The sequence below is a fragment of the Entelurus aequoreus genome, linkage group LG05 (assembly GCF_033978785.1).
Source record: "Entelurus aequoreus isolate RoL-2023_Sb linkage group LG05, RoL_Eaeq_v1.1, whole genome shotgun sequence".
Classification (NCBI taxonomy): Eukaryota; Metazoa; Chordata; class Actinopteri; order Syngnathiformes; family Syngnathidae; genus Entelurus; species Entelurus aequoreus.
This window is the reverse complement of record NC_084735.1, coordinates 84990819-85012349: the sequence shown is the minus strand read 5'-3', so window position 1 is coordinate 85012349 and position 21531 is coordinate 84990819. Positions and strand designations below refer to the sequence as shown.

Below are 21531 nucleotides of genomic sequence, written 5' to 3'. Positions count from 1 at the left end.
ATATCCGATATTCCGATATTGTCCAACTCTTTAATTACCGATACCGATATCAACCGATACCGATATCAACCGATATATGCAGTCGTGGAATTAACACATTATTATGCCTAATTTGGACAACCAGGTATGGTGAAGATAAGGTCCTTTTTTTTTTTTTAGATTAATAAAATAAAATAAGATACATAAATTAAAAACATTTTCTTGATTAAAAAAGAAAGTAAAACAATATAAAATCAGTTACATAGAAACTAGTAATGAATGAAAATGAGTAAAATTAACTTTTAAAGGTTAGTACTATTAGTGGAGCAGCAGCACGCACAATCATGTGTGCTTACGGACTGTATCCCTTGCAGACTGTATTGATATATATTGATATATAATGTAGGAACCAGAATATTAATAACAGAAAGAAACAACCCTTTTGTGTGAATGAGGGCTGCAAATGGGGGAGGGAGGTTTTTTGGGTTGGTGCACTAATTGTAAGTGTATCTTGTGTTTTTTATGTTGATTTAATAAAAAAAAAAAAACAATACCGATAATAAAAAAAACGATACCGATAATTTCCGATATTACATTTTAACGCATATATCGGCCGATAATATCAGCAGGCCGATATTATCGGACATCCCTATTCTAAAGCTTAGTGATATATCAGATTGTAAGTGGGGTTTTTTTACCCTTCGCGCTCATATTTCGCTGTGTTTGTTGCATTTTTGTTGCATTGTTTCGCTTGATTGTAAAATATGTCAATCGAGAGGGGGTGTGACATGTGATATGTTGTCAATATTCAGTTTTTTATCCTTTATAGTTCATATTGTAAATCCCACATTCTTGAATTTCATGTACATTCTGGGTGTCTCATTCAGTAAAAAAATGTAAAATTCCATTCTGTTTTTTTTAAGGCGGTCTGTCATAACGTTTTTAACTTTCAATCAGACATTATGGTGAGGTTTTGTATTAGTGTTCCTAAAAATAGATATACCGGCCCCCAGGCACATTTTTTTCCCCGAGGCAAAATAATTGCCCAGGCCTGCTTTACAATAAAGAACCCGAAAAGTGAATCCTGAGTAAAAAAAATAAACACGATTAAAAATGAATTACTAACGTATATATTTAAATATATTTATTTATTTTTGTTAAAAAACAACTTAATCCCAATTCTAAATGTCTTTTAACGCTTGATTGATTTTCGATTCCAGTTGCCAGTCGGATGGGCATTTCCTGGTGTTAAATTTGCATGAGTATAATAAACGGCTCCCAACAGGAACTCGGGTTTTCTCGCTCAATTAAAAACAACCCTTCAAAAGACTCGACTCGTTCGCGAACAGCCGAATCTTTACAGCCAACATGGCGGCGCTCGTCGTGCACACCGTGCCAAAGTACCTGAGACATATCAAACATGGACTTGGGACAAGTGGTCATCTTCATGTCTCCGTCAGGTTGGTGTTCTCGGAGATAAACTTAGCGATGGCCGAGTCGGTGAGGCAATTCGAAAGTGTTTATTCCAATGCGGAGAGGCAACATTGTCAAGTTCCGGCATGCTAAGCTAGCGGCTAACTGTTAGCCGCCTTCTTTTCAAACTTCATAACTGCACATTTTCATAGTTGTTTAAACTGCCGCTTGATAAAGTGATTCACACCTCCAATGGAAGTCAACTTAGTTATGGTTTTAAAAATAGTAAAAATAATTACGTCGCCTGGGTAGTTTGAGTAAAGCGCATTCAAGGTCAAAATAAAGCCAATTGTTCTGTGTAAATAAACACACTTAACTGTTTGCACTCGTGATTATGTGCACTTTATGGACGTTTACTCTAAAGGTCAACTTTGTTGGAATGAGTTGTCGCTTGTAAACAAGTTGACGCAACATTAAATCACGGTGTTATTTTCATGTGCTAAATAAAGCAGCATAGCTGAGATAAAGTACGGTGGCCGATGGAGGCAAACGCGCAGCACATTTACAGGCCATCAAAAACATTGTTTTATGGCGATAGGTGTTATTGGTTCTGTATGTTTGGACGCTGCTGAGGTCTAATGATATGAAACTAGGGCTGGGCGATATGGCCTTTTTTAAATATTTCGATATTTTTAGGCAATGTCACAATACACGATATGGTTGAGGGCGGACCTACGTCACTTCCGCCTACCAATCCCCTAGCAACCGGGATTTCGTTGAAAACAAACCAGCTCACAGCGAACACAGCATTGACAGAAAAAGCATTTAACGAGCGTTGTGGATTGGAAGTTGGCGTTAAATCCTTCATTTACGAATTTTTACTTATTTGCATATCGTGTGAAAAAACGAAAATGTATTATTTGCGTCAGACTCGTCTCAGTGAACTTTAAAGCTTCTCAGGCTTAGCTTAGCTTGCTAGTTAGCTTAGCCTGTGCGCTACTAAGAAAGAGACGCGGAAGTTATCAACAACAAGATCAAGTGTTAGTGTATAAAATATTGAGAGATTTGAGGGCTACATGTATTGAATGGCAACATGAAAATGATAGGGTTTATTGTTTTTTAAAAACCCAACTGTTAAGTGCAAATTTAAACAAAACCGGTTCTCGAAAATAGCTAGCTAGGCTATAGACTATATCAGGGGTCACCAACCTTTTTGAAAGCAAGAGCTACTTCTTGGGTACTGATTAATGTGAAGGGCTACCAGTTTGATACACACTTAAATAAATTGCCAGAAATAGACAATTTGCTCAATTTACCTTTAACTCTATGTTATTATTATTAATTAATGATATTTACACTTAATTGAACGGTTTAAAAGAGGAGAAAACACGAAAAAACTGTAAATAAAATTTTGAAACATAGTGTATGTTCAATTTCGACTCTTTAAAATTCAAAATTCAACCGAAAAAAAGAAGAGAAAAACTAGCTAATTCAAATCTTTTTGAAAAAATAAAAAAAATAATTTATGGAACATCATTACTAATTTTTCCTGATTAAGATTAATTTTAGAATTTTGATGACATGTTTTAAATAGGTTAAAATCCAATCTACACTTTGTTAGAATATATAACAAATTGGACCAAGCTTTATTTCTAACAAAGACAAATAATTATTTCTTCTAGATTTTCCAGAACAAAAATTTTAAAAGAAATTCAAAAGACTTTGAAATAAGATTTAAATTTGATTCTACAGATTTTCTAGATTTGCCAGAATAATTTTTTGGAATTTTAATCATAATAAGTTTGAAGAAATATTTCACAAATATTCTTCGTCGAAAAAACAGAAGCTAAAATGAAGAATTAAATTAAAATGTATTTATTATTCTTTACAATAAAAAAAATAAATTTACTTGAACATTGATTTAAAAATTGTAAGGAAATCCTAAAATCATTTTAAGGTTGTATTTTTTCTCTAAAATTGTCTTTCTGAAAGTTATAAGAAGCAAAGTAAAAAAAATTAATGAATTTATTTAAACAAGTGAAGACCAAGTCTTTAAAATATTTTCTTGGATTTTCAAATTCTATTTGAGTTTTGTCTCTCTTAGAATTAAAAATGTCGGGCAAAGCGAGACCAGCTTGCTAGTAAATAAATACAATTTAAAAAATAGAGTCAGCTCACTGGTAAGTGCTGCTATTTGAGCTATTTTTAGAACAGGCCAGCGGGCTACTCATCTGGTCCTTACGGGCTACCTGGTGCCCGCGGGCACCGCGTTGGTGGCCCCTGGACTATATAGTATATTACTTACTTAACTTAATCCTCTTCTTCCTCTGAGGGCCGACATCTGGGCAACTGAGCTACTTACGGGTTCTTCGAGCCATAGCAACCAGACTGGCGTTGAAAACAAACCGTTGCCATTACTCTTTAACCTGTCGACCTACGCTGGTTAAACCCGTCATTCTGCCTCCAAAATGCAGAAAAACTGTGTTGTTTTTGGTTGTGCTAACCACAACTGGAAACAGGGAAAACGAAGGTTGTATTTTGTTCTGCCAAAGCGTGATAAAAGCCCACAGAGACGAGACAAATGGCTCGCAGCTTTACACTGGGAAAACGAGGACGGTTCTCACTGGAGTCCCCCAAAGTCCCGGGTCGTGTGTTCGGATTACTTCGTTTCTGGTAAATATAAGGAACAAAAATCCACCTTCTTAACCACAACTTGGCTATACCGTCTGTGCTAATGTTGTACTTGTTGAATTTGTACCTTATAACGTTCGACAGCTGAAGTTGTTGTTGTACAAAAATAACATGCGGTATATACTATATCAGGGGTCACCAACGCGGTGCCCGCGGGCACCAGGTAGCCCGTAAGGACCAGATGAGTAGCCCGCTGGCCTGTTCTAAAAATAGCTCAAATAGCAGCACTTACCAGTGAGCTGCCTCTATTTTTTAAATTGTATTTATTTACTAGCAAGCTGGTCTCGCTTTGCCTGACATTTTTAATTCTAAGAGAGACAAAACTCAAATAGAATTTGAAAATCTAAGAAAATATTTTAAAGACTTGGTCTTCACTTGTTTAAATAAATTCATTTATTTTTTTACTTTGCTTCTTATAACTTTCAGAAAAACAATTTTAGAGAAAAAAATACAACCTTAAAAATGATTTTAGGATTTTTAAACACGTATACCTTTTTACCTTTTAAATTCCTTCCTCTTCTTTACTGACAATTTAAATCAATGTTCAAGTAAAAAAAATTTTTATTATTGTAAAGAATAATAAATAAATTTTAATTTAATTCTTCATTTTAGCTTCTGTTTTTTCGACGAAGAATATTTGTGAAATATTTCTTCAAATTTATTATGATTAAAATTCAAAAAAATTATTCTGGAAAATCTAGAAAATCTGTAGAATCAAATTTGAATCTTATTTCAAAGTCTTTTGAATTTCTTTTAAAAATTTTGTTCTGGAAAATCTAGAAGAAATAATGATTTGTCTTTGTTAGAAATATAGCTTGGTCCAATTTGTTATATATTCTAACAAAGTGCAGATTGGATTTTATCCTATTTAAAACATGTCATCAAAATTCTAAAATTAATCTTAATCAGGAAAAATTACTAATGATGTTCCATAAATTATTATTTTTAATTTTTTCAAAAAGATTAGAATTTGCTAGTTTTTCTCTTCTTTTTTTCGGTTGAATTTCGAATTTTAAAGAGTCGAAATTGAAGATAAACTATGTTTCAAAACTTAATTGTCATTTTTTTCGTGTTTTCTCCTCTTTTAAACCGTTCAATTAAGTGTAAATATCATTAATTATTAATAATAACAGAGTTAAAGGCCTACTGAAATGAATTTTTTTTATTTAAACGGGGATAGCAGATCTATTCTATGTGTCATACTTGATCATTTCGCGATATTGCCATATTTTTGCTGAAAGGATTTAGTATAGAACAACGACGATAAAGATTGCAACTTTTGGTATCTGATAAAAAAAAGGCTTGCACCTACCGGAAGTAGCGTGACGTAGTCAGTTGAACATATACGCAAAGTTCCCTATTGTTTACAATGATGGCCGCATGAAGTGAAAGAGATTCGGACCGAGAAAGCGACAATTTCCCCATTAATTTGAGCGAGGATGAAAGATTTGTGGATGAGTAAAGTGCAAGTGAAGGACTAGTGGGGAGTTGAAGCTATTCAGATAGGGAAGATGCTGTGAGAGCCGGGGGTGACCTGATATTCAGCTGGGAATGACTACAACAGTAAATAAACACAAGACATATATATATACTCTATTAGCCACAACACAACCAGGCTTATAGTTAATATGCCACAAATTAATCCTGCATAAAAACACCTGCGTGTTTGTTATGCTAGCTCCTAGCTCCTCTGCTAGCTCCTAGCTCCATAGAACACGCCAATACAATTCAAACACCTGATCAACACACACAATCACTCAGCCCAAAAGACCGTTCACCTAACCCAAGGTTCATAAAGCTTATATATTTTAAAAAAGTTACGTACGTGACGCGCACATACGGTCAAGCTATCAAATGTTTAGCAGCCAAGGCTGCATACTCACGGTACCTGATATTCAGCTGGGAATGACTACAACAGTAAATAAACACAAGACATATATATACTCTATTAGCCACAACACAACCAGGCTTATATTTAATATGCCACAAATTAATCCTGCATAAAAACACCTGCGTGTTTGTTATGCTAGCTCCTAGCTCCTATGCTAGCTCCTAGCTCCATAGAACACGCCAATACAATTCAAACACCTGATCAACACACACAATCACTCAGCCCAAAAGACCGTTCACCTAACCCAAGGTTCATAAAGCTTATATATTTTTAAAAAGTTACGTACGTGACGCGCACGTACGGTCAAGCTATCAAATGTTTAGCAGCCAAGGCTGCATACTCACGGTACCTGATATTCAGCTGGGAATGACTACAACTGTAAATAAACACAAGACATATATTTACTCTATTAGCCACAACACAACCAGGCTTATATTTAATATGCCACAAATTAATCCTGCATAAAAACACCTGCGTGTTTGTTATGCTAGCTCCTAGCTCCTATGCTAGCTCCTAGCTCCATAGAACACGTCAATACAATTCAAACACCTGATCAACACACACAATCACTCAGCCCAAAAGACCGTTCACCTAACCCAAGGTTCATAAAGCTTATATATTTTAAAAAAGTTACGTACATACGCAAAAAAAAGTTGCGCACATACGGTCAAGCGATCAAATGTTTAGAAGCCAAAGCTGCATACTCACAGTAGCACGTCTGCGTCTTTGTCATCCAAATCAAAGTAATCCTGGTAAGAGTCTGTGTTGTCCCAGTTCTCTACAGGCGTCTGTGTATCGAAGTCAAAAGTCCTCCTGGTTAGAGTCTCTGTTATCCGAGTTCTTCCATCTTGACTGCATCTTTCGGGAATGTAAACAAAGAAGCGCCGGCTGTGTACTGTTGTTGCTGACTACGTTCGAAAAATACGTCCATTTCGCACCGACAACTTTCTTCTTTGCTTGCTCAGCTTCCTTCTCCATAATGCAATGAACATGATTGCAACAGATTCACGAACACAGATGTCCATAATACTGTGGAATTATGAAATGAAAACAGAGCTTTTTCGTATTGGCTTCAATGTGGAAGGCATACCCGTGTTCGCCGGGTTACGTCACGCGCATACGTCATCCTCAGAGGCGTTTCGAACCGGAAGTTTAGCGGCAAATTTAAAATGTCACTTTATAAGTTAACCCGGCTGTATTGGCATGTGTTATAATGTTAAGATTTCATCATTGATATATAAACTATCAGACTGCGTGGTCGGTAGTAGTGGCTTTCAGTAGGCCTTTAAAGGTAAATTGAGCCAATTGGCTATTTCTGGCAATTTATTGAAGTGTGTATCAAACTGGTAGCCCTTCGCATTAATCAGTACCCAAGAAGTAGCTCTTGCTTTCAAAAAGGTTGGTGACCCCTATACTATATAGTCTATAGCCTAGCTAGCTATTTTCGAAAACCGGACAACGAGAGGATACCAAAGGCAGCGTTAAGATGGACACCACCGGGAAAACGTAAGCCAAGGCGGCCAAAGAACACCTGGCGAAGAACAGTTGAAGGGGAGCTGAAAGAGATGAAGCTTACACGGGGCAAGGCACAGAGACGAGCACAGCAGCGAGATGAATGGCGTCGAGTCGTCAAAGCCTTATTTCCCATCCGGGAAGAAGAGGATTAAGTTAAGTAAGTAATATACTATATAGTCTATAGCCTAGCTAGCTATTTTCAAAAACCGGTTTCGTTTAAATTTGCACTTAACAGTTGGGTTTTTAAAAACCAATAAACCCTATAATTTTCATGATGCCATTCAATACATGTAGCCCTCAAATCTCTCAATATTTTATACACTAACACTTGATCTTGTTGTTGATAACTTCCGCGTCTCTTTCTTAGTAGCGCGCAGGCTAAGCTAACTAGCAAGCTAAGCTAAGCCTGAGAAGCTTTAAAGTTCACTGAGACGAGTCTGACGCAAATAATACATTTTCGTTTTTTCACACGATATGCAAATAAGTAAAAATGCGTAAATGAAGGATTTAACGCCAACTTCCAAGCCACAACGCTCGTTAAATGCTTTTTCTGTCAATGCTGTGTTCGCTGTGAGCTGGTTTGTTTTCAACGAATTCCCGGTTGCTAGGGGATTGGTAGGCGGAAGTGATGTAGGTCCGCCCTCACCCATACACGATGTATATCTCGATATTTTGCCTTAGCCTTAAATGAACACTTGATGCATATAATCACAGCAGGATGATGATTGTATGTGTCTACATTAAAACATTCTTGTTCATACTGCATTAATATATGCTCATTTTAAACTTTCATGCAGAGGGAAATCACAACAAAGTCAATTGACAAACACTGTATTTATTAAACAGTTATTAAGCAGTGGCACAGAAAGTGCAAGATTGTCAGAGACATTTTAAAACAAGCTATTAGTGCACTTTTGTGCATGATGTCACTAAGAAAGTCAGTGACTTCACTATAAAAGTGGGTGACATTGTTATCACCAGGAAAGATGAGGTCACCTACCTAGGTTCCATTCTAGAGGCTAATCTTTCCTGTGATAAAATGGCAACCAAGGTAATCAAAAAGGTCAACCAACGAACGAGATTTCTCTACAGAATCTCCTCTCTGGTCAACAAAAGCACCATGATGATTCTAGCGGGAACTCTCATTCAACCCTTTTTCGATTACGCATGCACCTCCTGGTACACCAGCACCTCCAAAACCCTCAAATCTAGACTCCAAACATCCCAGAACAAGCTAGTCAGATTACTTCTAGACCTCCACCCCAGATCACACCTCACTCCTACCCACTTCTCCAAAGTGGGCTGGCTCAGGGTGGAGGACAGAGTAAAACATGGGGAGAACTGGTGCACAGACAGTCACCACACGGTCCTTGACAGAATCGGGTCAGGGTCCAGTGGCATGGAGTCCAAGACGACTGGGGACCCTTTTCTGCTGCAGCCTTATACCGCCATCGCAGCCGTTGTGGTAGTTCTTAAATCTACCGTCTTCCGCCTGCTCCGCCGTTGAGGTCTTCACCGTATCCCTGGCTAGGGGCAGTCAGGTACTATGCCTTTGCCAAGGGCCACCTGGGGTAACCGTAGTAAAGGGGTTAACCTCCTAGTGCCCCAAGACCTCATAGTGGAGCCTCCACTGCCGGATGCACATTAACGTCATGCCCAGGACACGATACGAGTATTACTATGGTGTTTGTATAAGGTAAGACATATTATCTGGCGTTTTGTTTCGCAATATTATGCAAAAGCAACTTTTCTTACCTTCTGGTACCTGCTGATCTGTATTTGGGATCTGCATAAGCCCTGAAAATTTGTGCACGTCCGCCTTTGTAGTCCGTCGATAAGCTTCTTCTTTTTCGCTGTCTTCTTGTTATGGTACATTCATCCTCCGCTGTTGCCATTTCTAATATAAAGTAGTGTAAAGTTCTTACTTATATCTGTCAGTAAACTCGCCATGAAAGCGCTAATACATACCGGTGTAGTGATTTTACATTATTCACCTAAGGAACTGTAGTTATTAGAGAGATCCGGTCGGACGGTTTTTCACGGGACACATTTCCGGCGTTGTCGTTCCACTAGTGAGCCACGGATGAGGAGATGCTGCTCCATTATTAATTGAAGTAAAGTCTGAATATCATTAAAACAGTTAGCTCCATCTTTTGACACTTCCACTCCCGTCCTTGCACGCTACAACAAAGATGACGGGGAGAAGACGCTGCCGAAGGTGAGCCACGTAAATAAGACCGCCCTCAAAATGGCGCATCCGGAAGAGACTGTCAGAAAGCGGCTTGAAGATGATCTTTAAAACATCATCTATGCAACATTTTGACCAAAGAACCACCATTACTTTAATGCGCCTTATAATCCGGTGCACCTTATATGTGAAAAAAGATCAAAAATAGACCATTCATCGACAGTGCGCCTTATAATCCGGTGCGCCCTATGGTCCGGAAAATACGGTACATTTTGTCATCTTGCCTGTTTTCATCCCAGGAACATGTCGGCGTTCCAAGACAGCTGGTTCAAGTCTCTCTTTGTGAGGAAGGTGGACCCCAGGAAGGACGCCCACTCGCACCTGTTGGCCAAGAAGGAGGACAACAACCTGTACAAAGTCCAGTGTGAGTGTCACCATGAATAACGACTACGTCTCACTGAGTCGGTTAAGTTGGAAAAAAAAAAAGAAATGTGTCACTTTTGTAGTTCACAACGTGAAGCCAGAGTGCCTCGACGCTTACAACGACCTCTGGTAACAAACTTGGCACTCATGTGGCTCACAGGTCCGCTCACGTCTGCTTAATTGTTGTGTGTGTGTGTGTTTTTAGTGAGGGCGTGCTGCCCTCCATCCACGCTGACCCCGAGTACCCCTGTGAGCTTGTAGGAACATGGAACACTTGGTATGGAGAGCAGGACCAAGCAGGTGACTCTCACTCCACTTCTTTACAGCGGAACTTCCGTGCAGGGCTGTCCAAACTTCTTCAGCAAAACAAAACAAAAACAAGTATGGGCTCATATCGGCTTGCGTGTAAAATGCGTGCTATCAGGTCTGATACATCAATCCTGCAGAGTGTTAACTTGTGCAAAGCGTGCGTATGTACATACATATAAACATATATGTATGTATATACCGTATTTTTCGCACCGGCCAAAAATGCATAATAAAGAAGGAAAAAAACATATATACGTCGCACTGGAGTATAAGTCGCATTTTTGGGGGAAATTTATTTGATAAAATCCAACACCAAGAATAGACATTTGAAAGGCAATTTAAAATAAATAAAGAATAGTGAACAACAGGCTGAATAAGTGTACGTTATATGTAGGGATGATACTCGAAACCGGTTTTCCCGGTTGTTTGATAAGAAAAGAACCGAGTCCTCGGACTCGAATCCCTTTTTGAGAACCGGTACCCGTTATCGAGACCACTATAGTAAAGGAAAAGAGTTGATTATTTATTCGAATCCCGTCCCGACCAGAAATGCTCCGTGGGACATCACAATAAATGACGTCACGTAGCTCAGTCATTAGGCGCAGATAGCGAAAGCAGGAAAACAATGGACGGGTATAAGCGCTCCAAGGTGTAATAAAGTTCAAAACAAAAGCTATAATCCATTGAATAACTTTACTGAGAGATTTGAGCAGGGTAAAACACATGACCAACACTTTTACGACCAACCGGAAACATAGCAACCAGGCTAGCAACGCACCTCCTTTACGGCAGCTGTCGCAACGTTCTTAAAACAACCGCAGCACATACATATATATACAACATATCTCCCTTTTTTAACTTTTGTTTTTCTTTCCTTGTAAACGTTACAAAATCACACTGTAGATGTGTTGTCGGTCTAATTATAAATAATGCAGACGAGGCGTGTTGGCTGACTTCTTGACGTTTACTTTCACAGCGTGGCAACATGCAACACTTTTCGGGGCTACCGCGCATGCTCGTAACTCCCGTTGCATGCTGGGTAGTGTAGTTGTTATATTCTCTAGCTCATAACATTTTTCCCCCATAAAGAAATAATGTTAACTCAATAAAGTGTATTTCTTTTTTTAGCTTTAGCTTTTCATTTATTAGCATTGTAACCACATTTGCAAACAACTTTTCTCTTCATAGAATTTTCTTTCAATAAAGAAATAAAGTGCAAAAATGTCAAAGCATCATAACAAACAGTTATGTCAAATAGCAGCAGAAGTGCACTTTTTGGAGAGCTGTATTATTTTCAGTTTTGTGCCCAAGGGACTGATTTTATTTAACACTATATTATTATTTATACACCTATAGTGATCACAGAGACAGCTTGTTTTTGTGTTACTGTATATATTTGTTTCTCTGAAAAATCCCACTTAATATACTTTGGGTAACAACAGTCAATATTTATTTATTTTATTTTATTTTTTTAGGTGGGTAACAGTCAATATTTATTTATTTATTAGATTTTATTTTTTTATTATATAATAAAAGTGAGCTTTTGTTAAACCAAATATTGTGTGTTTTTTTCCATATACAACAACCTATCTGGACTCCATAAGAGAATCGATAAGGAATCGGTTCGATAAGAGGATTCGATAATAGGCTCCAACTCGATAATTCCTTATCAAACATCATCCCTAGTTATATGAGGCATAAATAACCAACTGAGAAGGTGCCTGGTATGTTAACGTAACATATCATGGTAAGAGTCATTCAAATAACTATAACATATAGAACATGCTATACGTTTACCAAACAATCTGTCACTCCTAATCGCTAAATCTGATTAAATCTTCCTCGTTGTCGCTCCTGGTATGCGCCGCTAGCGTCCTTTCTTTCTGCTGCTCGGTCGCCGTTTTCTGCTGCATATTTCACTACGTCCATCTTGTAATCTGCAGTATATGATTTCCTTTTCGGTGCCATTTTTGTTCAGTTCTCCTAAGTTACCGCCAATGTAGAAATGATCCATTTTAATAGCTACGGCAGTAGCATACAGCAGTTAGCATCCCATGACCCACAATGCACTTCTGCCATGACCCTCCCCCGCCGAATTCTTATTGGTTGACGTGTGTGTGACGATTGCTGACATTTTGCTTCGTCTCTTCCGTGAATTAGATAAATAATATTATTTGATATTTTACGATAATGTGTTAATAATTTCACACATAAATCGCTCCGGAGTATAAGTCGAACCCCCGGCCAAACTATGAAAAAAACTGTGACTTATAATACGAAAAATACGGTATGTATTTATATGTATGTATGTTTATGTATTAGGGATGTCACGGTATGAACATTTCTTATCACGGTTATTGTGACCAAAATTATCACGGTTATTATCGCAGTATTTTTAAATGTGCTCAAAATTTTTAAAGTACTTATACTGAAATCTTTTTACCAAGTTTTATTAAAAAGAACACAAACAACTAGAGATGTCCGATAATATCGGCCTGCCGATAAATGCTTTAAAATGTAATATCGGGAATTATCGGTATCGGTTTTTTTATTATCGGTATCGGTTTTTTTTGTTTTTAAAAATTTTTTTTTTTAAATAAATTAAATCAACATAAAAAACACAAGATACACTTACAATTAGTGCACGAACCCAAAAAAACTCCCTCCCCCATTTACACTCATTCCCACAAAAAGGGTTGTTTATTTCTGTTATTAATATTCTGGTTCCTACATTATATATCAATATATATCAATACAGTCTGCAAGGGATACAGTCCGTAAGCACACATGATTGTGCGTGCTGCTGGTCCACTAATAGTACTAACCTTTAACAGTTAATTTTACTCATTTTCATTCATTACTAGTTTCTATGTAACTGTTTTTATATTGTTTTACTTTCTTTTGTATTCAAGAATTTTTTTTAAATTTATTTATCTTATTTTATTTTATTTAAAAAAACAACAACCTTATCTTCACCATACCTGGTTGTCCAAATTAGGCATAATAATGTGTTAATTCCACGACTGTATATATCGGTATCGGTTGATATCGGTATCGGTAATTAAATAGTTGGACAATATCGGATATCGGCAAAAAGCCATTATCGGACATCCCTACAAACAACACATTGAAAATGATTTACTCTGTAGAAGAAACATTATTCTAGATAAAAACACTGTTTCATGGACCTCAAGTAGAAATTGAATGTGCATATAAACGCTACATAAACAAAGAAATATGGTAGAAAAAAAATTATAAATGAATGTGAACATTGAGCAAGATAGCACTCTATGGACATAAGTGATAATAAAACAAAAAACAATGTAAGAATTTTGCAAGATGGCACCTGATGGGCATAAGACCTAACTGCACTTTTTGTCCATATAGATAAAAAAAGTGTTCATGTATGAAATCTAGTCTTACACATGGGGCTCCACGATTATGGCCAAAATAATAATAATAAAGATTATTTTTCATCAATATTGAAATCATGATTATTCATTGTTAGGTAAAACAGTGTTAGGGTGTGAACGTAATACCATCATGTAATTTGCAATGTTGAATATAAGGATATAGATAAACGTTACCCATATATCTAAAGACAAATATTTGTTTTTTTTGTTCATTAATAGTTAAGTATCAACATGTCATCTTTTTCTCATTACATGATGCCTTTATCTCTATTTTTACATTTTGATAGAAAGAGGTATTCTTCAAGTTATGTACATTTACATGTAATAATGTATGTACATGTAGACGCTGTATCGGGACAGATCCATTAAGAGTTTGCGTAGAAATGTGTCTTATAGGAATTAACTATACACCATAAAATATTAACGACATGCTACGTCACATGAATGGTTTTTAAAATACTAATTTTATGAAATGGAATGGGGGAAAAAAAACATAGTTGACTTTTTGATATCAAAATAAAACACAAAGCAGTTTGGTTAATGAAAATAAAGTCTAATAAACAAGCTTTGTTCTTCTCTAACAACAACAAAAATAAACAAGGAGTGATACCTCTCACATCGAATACACAATCGTCACAGCCTGCGTTCAATTTGACGAGATGTTAAAACATTTTAGCTAGTATTTAAGTTATTTGAACACCGATGAAGGTTGCAGTTCAATAAAGGACAAGTGAGCATCCTAGTAAACTACACAACGTTCCCGACGGGTGTGAATCTTTGGGCACTTAACGATTTGATCAGATTCCTGGGGTGACGATTCGATTCAGAATCTATTCTCAATTCAACACGATTCTCCATCCAAACATATTTCCGCGCTGTATTATTTGATATAATGATTACAATGAAACTTATTCAGGTTACAGGTTAGAAAATATACTTCTGGTTGCATGGAGATTGCCTAAAAATGTCTTTAAAAAAGGATTCTCATAAAATTAAAAAATATATATTTAGTTTTTTAAATTTGATTAAATAGATTTTAATTTGTTTTCAGGATTATTAATTAGAATCAAGATAAATAAGATTCGCAATTTTTTTTGCGCATCTCTACCAACTAGTTATTCCGCGATTAAATCGCATTTTTGAGGGCTTTAAAAATACTCAAACTTTGCAAATCTTCATTTAGTGGGGTTTGGACACTCCTGTACTATTGCGTGATCACGTGTTGCCCTGTTTCATTCTGCTTCACTCCTTTTTACACTCAAATATGACTGAAAGCATTGCCTGCGTGTTTAAAGCATGTTCCTCCCGGTGGTCTAGTTCACCTGTGGAGGTATCGAGGAGGTTACCCCGCCCTCACGGAGGTGATGAGCAAACTCAGGCAGAACAAGGTAACAATTGTTTTTGTTTACACCTGGTGCCATGGCAACAAAGAGAAAGTGTCATTGTGTGTTTGTGTGTGTGTGTGTGCAGATGTTTTTAGAGTACAGACAAGAGCGAGGCAAGATGTTGTTGTCTCGCAGGAATCAGCTGCTGCTGGAGTTCAGCTTCTGGAATGAACCCGTTCCTCGTCCTGGACCCAACATCTACGAGCTTAGATCCTACCAGCTCAGGGTGACGTCCCTTTTTTTTTTTTTTTTTACCTACTGCACAGTGTCTTGATGTCCTAATGTTTCCTCTGGCTGGGCTGATAAAATGGTAGCCATATAGATTGTGATAGACACGTAATTGATGTCAAAAAAAAAGATTTGTTTGATAGTGTGTGTGCGTGTGTGTGTACATACGTGTGTAGATGTGTGTGCGTGTATACGTACATGTGTAGATGTGTGTGTGTACATACATACGTGTGTATATGTGTGTATATACCAGGGGTCACCAACCTTTTTGAAACCAAGAGCTACTTCTTGGGTAGTGATTAATGCGAAGGGCTACCATTTTGATACACACTTAAATAAATTGCCAGAAATAGCCAATTTGCTCAATTTACCTTTAACTCTGTTATTATTAATTAATGATATTTACACTTAATTGAACGGTTTGGAAGTGGAGAAAACACGAAAAAAATGACAATTAAATTTTGAAACATAGTTTATCTTCAATTTCGAATCTTTAAAATTCAAAATTCAACCGAAAAAAAGAAGAGAAAAACTAGCTAATTTGAATCTTTTTGAAAAAATTAAAAAAAGAATTTATGGAACATCATTAGTAATTTTTACTGTTAAAGATTAATGTTAGAATTTGTATTACTTGTTTTAAATAGGTTAAAATCCAATCTGCACTTTGTTAGAATATATTACAAATTGGACCAAGCTATATTTCTAACAAAGACAAATCATTATTTCTTCTAGATTTTCCAGAACAAAATTTTTAAAAGAAATTCAAAAGACTTTGAAATAAGGTTTAAATTTGATTCGACAGATTTTCTAGATTTGCCAGAATAATTTTTTTGAATTTTAATCATGATAAGTTTGAAGAAATTATTCACAAATGTTCTTCGTCGAAAAAACAGAAGCTAAAATGAAGAATTAAATTAAAATGTATTTATTATTCTTTACAATAAAAAAAATGAATTTATTTGAACATTGATTTAAATTGTCAGGAAATAAGAGGAAGGAATTTAAAAGGTAAAAAGGTATGTGTTTAAAAATCCTAAAATCATTTTTAAGGTTGTATTTTTTTCTCAAATTGTCTTTCTGAAAGTTATAAGAAGCAAAGTAAAAAAAATAATGAATTTATTTAAACAAGAGAAGACCAAGTCTTTAAAATATTTTCTTGGATTTTCAAATTCTATTTGAGTTTTGTCTCTCTTAGAATTAAAAATGTCGGGCAAAGCGAGACCAGCTTGCTAGTAAATAAATAAAATTGAAAAAATAGAGGCATAAACAGAGGCATCTCACTGGTAAGTGCTGCTATTTGAGCTATTTTTAGAACAGGCCAGCGGGCTACTCATCTGGTCCTTACGGGCTACCTGGTGCCCGCGGGCACCGCGTTGGTGACCCCTGGTATATACATACGTGTGTATATGTATGTGTGTATATACATACGTGTGTGTATGTATGGATATACATACATACATACATACATACATACATACATGTGTGTGTGCATATATCTATCTTTTTTTTTTTCTTTTTTTTCTTTTTTTTTACTTACGAGGCAAGCAAGGTTGGTTGCATGAACAAAGGCACTCGCACTCTGGTAACCTAGCAAAACAGGAGGTGATCACTGAGCAATAGGAGGCGCAAGCTAACAGCCATTCACATAAACATATCGATTTTGGTTGCGCCATATTGCCGTCTCGCTGTTAATTCTTTGCAGGGAGTGAAAAGAGTAAGTAAAAATGAGTGCTGCAGAGAGCGAAGAAATAGTAGATAGAACCGGTAATGTCACTTTGACAGTGTGGCGTTTTTTATTTTTTTAAACTCGCTCGTTTATTTTATTTTCAACCCTCGTCCGTTCCCTATTCAGGTGTACGGGAACCGGTAGGAACTAAAGTGCTGGACTGCATAAATTAAATAATTGACGTTTGCTACTTTAAAATAATAATAATTTGGTCCAATAAGTATTTAAATAATAATTACTTTATAACATACATTAATTTCCATACTTAAATAAGAATAACAGACCAAATTAGATGTTGCACCGCCATAACTTCCTGGCATTAAGCCTGCAGAAAATAGTTCTCAAGTATTTCGGTTTACATTTTCGCACTTTGACCTACTTTGTTACACTTTACTAATCATTTCTTACATGCTCCTTATTTTTGCACGTTTTATTAAAAGTGATTTCACAATGTTGTTTTTTTGTTTCCCAGTCTTGTGTTGACATTTCCTTTCTTTTCTGCCTTGATGGCTGAGTAAGGTTACATTTTAAATAAAAATGTGTACTTTTTATGTTATTCTCCTCGTCCCTATTTTCAATAGAGCATTTAAAATAATAATTATCGATATCGACAGATATAAAACACTGATATTTCTCAGCCATTTTGCTCATCCCTAAAGTCACCTGACTTGACTTTTGTGTGTGTGTGTTGCAGCCTGGCACCATGATCGAGTGGGGCAACTACTGGTGAGTCCTTCCAACCCGTCTATCTCCTCCTTCATCCATACTGTCTGCTCTTTGGACACCTCGGCGTCTCACGAGAGCAGCCGTTGTTGTCGTCTTTGCGTCCCTCATCAACGATGTTTCATTGCTTTTGCAGATTGTAGCAGACATATATGAGTCTACGGTATTTTTATGCTCTCTGCATGACGTCAAACCCAAGGCATGAGCGACGCGACATAATTGTCATGTGATCCGTGACTGACCTATTAATTTGGACACATATACACACACGTTTGTGATTGACTGGGGTGCAATCAAACCAAGACATCAGCAGGATGCTCAGAGCTGATGGGGACATAACGTGAATGTGGCACTAATTGAAGGAACGATACGTGTGACCGGTCACCTGACGCGTGTGCGCCGTCCGCAGGGCGCGCGCCATCGAGATTCGCCAGCAGAACCAGGAGGCGGTGGGCGGCTTCTTCTCCCAGATCGGAAGCCTGTACCAGGTTCACCACCTGTGGGGTGAGACCACGCCTCTCTCCACGCTAACCTCCCGTTGAGCGTGATGTCATTTGAATTTTGCCGTCCTCCCTTCAGCCTACAAAGATCTTCAGTCGAGGGAACAGATCCGAAACGCGGCGTGGCACCGAGACGGCTGGGACGAGGTGGTTTACTACACAGGTGAGTCGGGCCGGACGTCACATGACTGCGCCCCAAACGCAACCTTAAAGGCCTACTGAAAGCCACTACTAGCGACCACGCAGTCTGATAGTTTATATATCAATGATGAAATCTTAACATTGCAACACATGCCAATACGGCCGGGTTAACTTATAAAGTGACATTTAAAATTTCCCGGGAAATATCCGGCTGAAACGTCGCGGTATGATGACGTATGCGTGTGACGTAGTCGGTTAAACGGAAGTTATGGTACCCCGTAGAATCCTATACAAAAAGCTCTGTTTTCATTTCATAATTCCACAGTATTCTGGACATCTTTTGCAATTTGTTTAATGAACAATGAAGGCTGCAAAGAACAAAGTTGTAGGTGGGATCGGTGTATTAGCGGCGGACTACAGCAACACAACCAGGAGGACTTTGTTGGAGAGCAGACGCGCTAGCCGGCGACCTCACCTTGACTTCCTACGTCTCCGGGCCGCCAAACGCATCGGGTGAAGTCCTTCGTCCTTCCGCCGATCGCTGGAACGCAGGTGACCATGGGTGTTGATGAGCAGATGAAGGCTGGCTGGCGTAGGTGGAGAGCTAATGTTTTTAGCATAGCTCTGTGCGGTCCGGTTGCTAAGTAGGCTTCAATGGCGTCGTTAGCACAGCATTGTTAACCTTCGCCAGCCTGGAAAGCATTAACCGTGTATTTACATGTCCACGGTTTAATAGTATTGTTGATTTTCTATCCATCCTTCCAGTCAGGGGTTTATTTTTTTTCTTTCTATATGCAGTTAAAGCACGATGCTATCACGTTAGCTCGTAGCTAAAGCGTTTCGCCGATGTATTGTCGTGGAGATAAAAGGCACTGCATGTCCATTTCGCGTTCTCGACTCTCATTTTCAAGAGGATATAGTATCCGAGGTGGTTTAAAATACAAATCTGTGATCCACAATAGAAAAAGGAGAGAGTGTGGAATCCAATGAGCCAGCTTGTACCTAAGTTACGGTCAGAGCGAAAAAAAACATGTATTTCACTCTAACGTTCCTCATCCACAAATCTTTCATCCTCGCTCAACTTAATGGGGTAATGGTCCGAATAGCTCTAGCTGCGTTGAAAATATGAGGGAGTGAACAACTGACAACGTCACGCTACTTCCGGTAGGGGCAAGGTTGTTTTTTTTATCAGAGACCAAAAGTTGCGAACTTTATCGACGTTGTTCTATACTAAATCCTTTCAGCAAAAATATGGCAATGTCGCAAAATGATCAAGTATGACACAGAATGGATCTGCTATTCCCGTTTAAATAAAAACATTTCATTTCAGTAGGCCTTTAAGGTGTGTCTCGCTCTCTCTGCAGTGCCCCTCATTCAGCACATGGAGTCTCGAGTCATGATTCCCATGAAGAGCTCGCCCCTGAAGTAAGCCCCGCCCCCATCTTGACTGCCAGAGGCGCCTTTTGCTACCTGCACTCTTCATCATCCTCCTGTGACGACAACACGCCAGAAGAAACGCCAACTTACCGATTGATTGACTAGATAGTCTAAGAATGACGAGCGCCGTGGCGATGTTGAGCGTCACGTGAAGCTTTTTGGGTTGAAAAAGTAGATGCTAGTAAAAAAATGATTGCCGCAGGTCTTCACAGAGTGCTAGTTACTTTGCTTGGTCACCAGGTATGTAGTGGGGGTAGGTATTCACACTCCTTTCATGGATGAGAGATTACTGTGCTGGAATAATAAGTTGTACATACTGAAATTAAACTCGTTGAAATGGGGGAAAAGTCTTGTCATATTTGTTATGATTGCGGCATAACGACAAACTTTGTTTCATCGCTGCTTTGTGACAAACGGGAGACGTCTGGCTGATGGAGATGTGACGTTCGCCAACCAATCCAACCCTTTGAACGGCTCTTTTAAGTCAACGATGAGAACCATTTCCCACACTGCAAAAAGGAAAGGAAAATAAATACAAAAATGAGGGGTATTTTACTTGAACTAAGCAAAATTATCTGCCAATAGGTTTTTACGAAATTCCAGGAATTCCTTAATACCATTTCTCAATCAAAAGTGTTACATTACTCGACCGATTTGGAGAAATTCCAACACCAACCATTTCAACTCATTGAGACCATTCAAGTTGTTTACCATTTTCTACAAAAATCCAGTTTTTCCCGAAATTCCCAAATTTTGGGGAAATTCCCATTGAAATGAATGGGACATTCTTCAAAGTTCCACAACTCCTACATTTTTCATCTGATTAAAACGGTTCCATCTTCAAACTGTTCAGCCTATTCGGGAATCCCTTGACCAATTCAAAAAATTCCCAGATTTCCCGAATTCCAGGTTTTCCGGCACATTTTTCCCATTCAAAATGAATTGGTCATTTTTCAAACTTCCACCATTTTCACATTTTTCAACCGATTTAAAACCATTTCACCTTCAACATATTCCACTCATCCTGTACATTTAAACTATTATTTTGGCGAGTTCAAAAAAATTCCAGGAATTCACAGAATTCACGTTTTTTTCAAGCCCTTTTTTGACCATTTTTTTTGGCGACTACTCCTTCCACAATTTTCAACCCACTTCAACCGTTCCACCGTCCAAACATTCCTCTTAATCAGGACAAAAAACTAAGTTTTTCGAACTGGACAAATTCCCGGTTTTTACGAAATTCCAGGAATTCCTTAATACCATTTCTCAATAAAAAATGTTACTGCTTGAACATTTCTCGACTGATTTTGAAAAATTCCAACACCAACCATTTCAACTCATTGAGACCATTCGAGTTGTTTACCATTTTCTACAAAAACCCAGTTTTTCCCGACTTTCCCAAATTTTGGGGAAATTCCCATTGAAATTAACGGGACATTCTTCAAAGTTCCACAACTCCTACATTTTTCATCTGATTCAAGCGGTTCCAACTTCAAAATACTCAGCCTGTTTGGGAATTGTGTGCTCTATACTTAGACAATTATAACAAAATTCCAGAATTTCATTTCA

General features: G+C 37.7%; 1 protein-coding gene across 1 annotated transcript; it reads left to right on the top strand.

Moving 5' to 3' along the window:
• Window positions 1–1281: 1281 nt before the first annotated feature.
• LOC133651166 (protein NipSnap homolog 2-like) lies at window positions 1282–20321 on the top strand. The gene is made up of 10 exons (XM_062049148.1): window positions 1282–1439; window positions 9977–10101; window positions 10184–10229; window positions 10306–10400; window positions 15140–15210; window positions 15293–15433; window positions 17856–17887; window positions 18294–18388; window positions 18464–18547; window positions 19890–20321. The coding sequence occupies exons 1-10, from the start codon at window positions 1348–1350 to the stop codon at window positions 19952–19954; spliced, it is 846 nt and encodes a 281-aa protein (XP_061905132.1). The 5' UTR covers window positions 1282–1347; the 3' UTR covers window positions 19955–20321.
• The last annotated feature ends 1210 nt before the right edge of the window (window positions 20322–21531 follow it).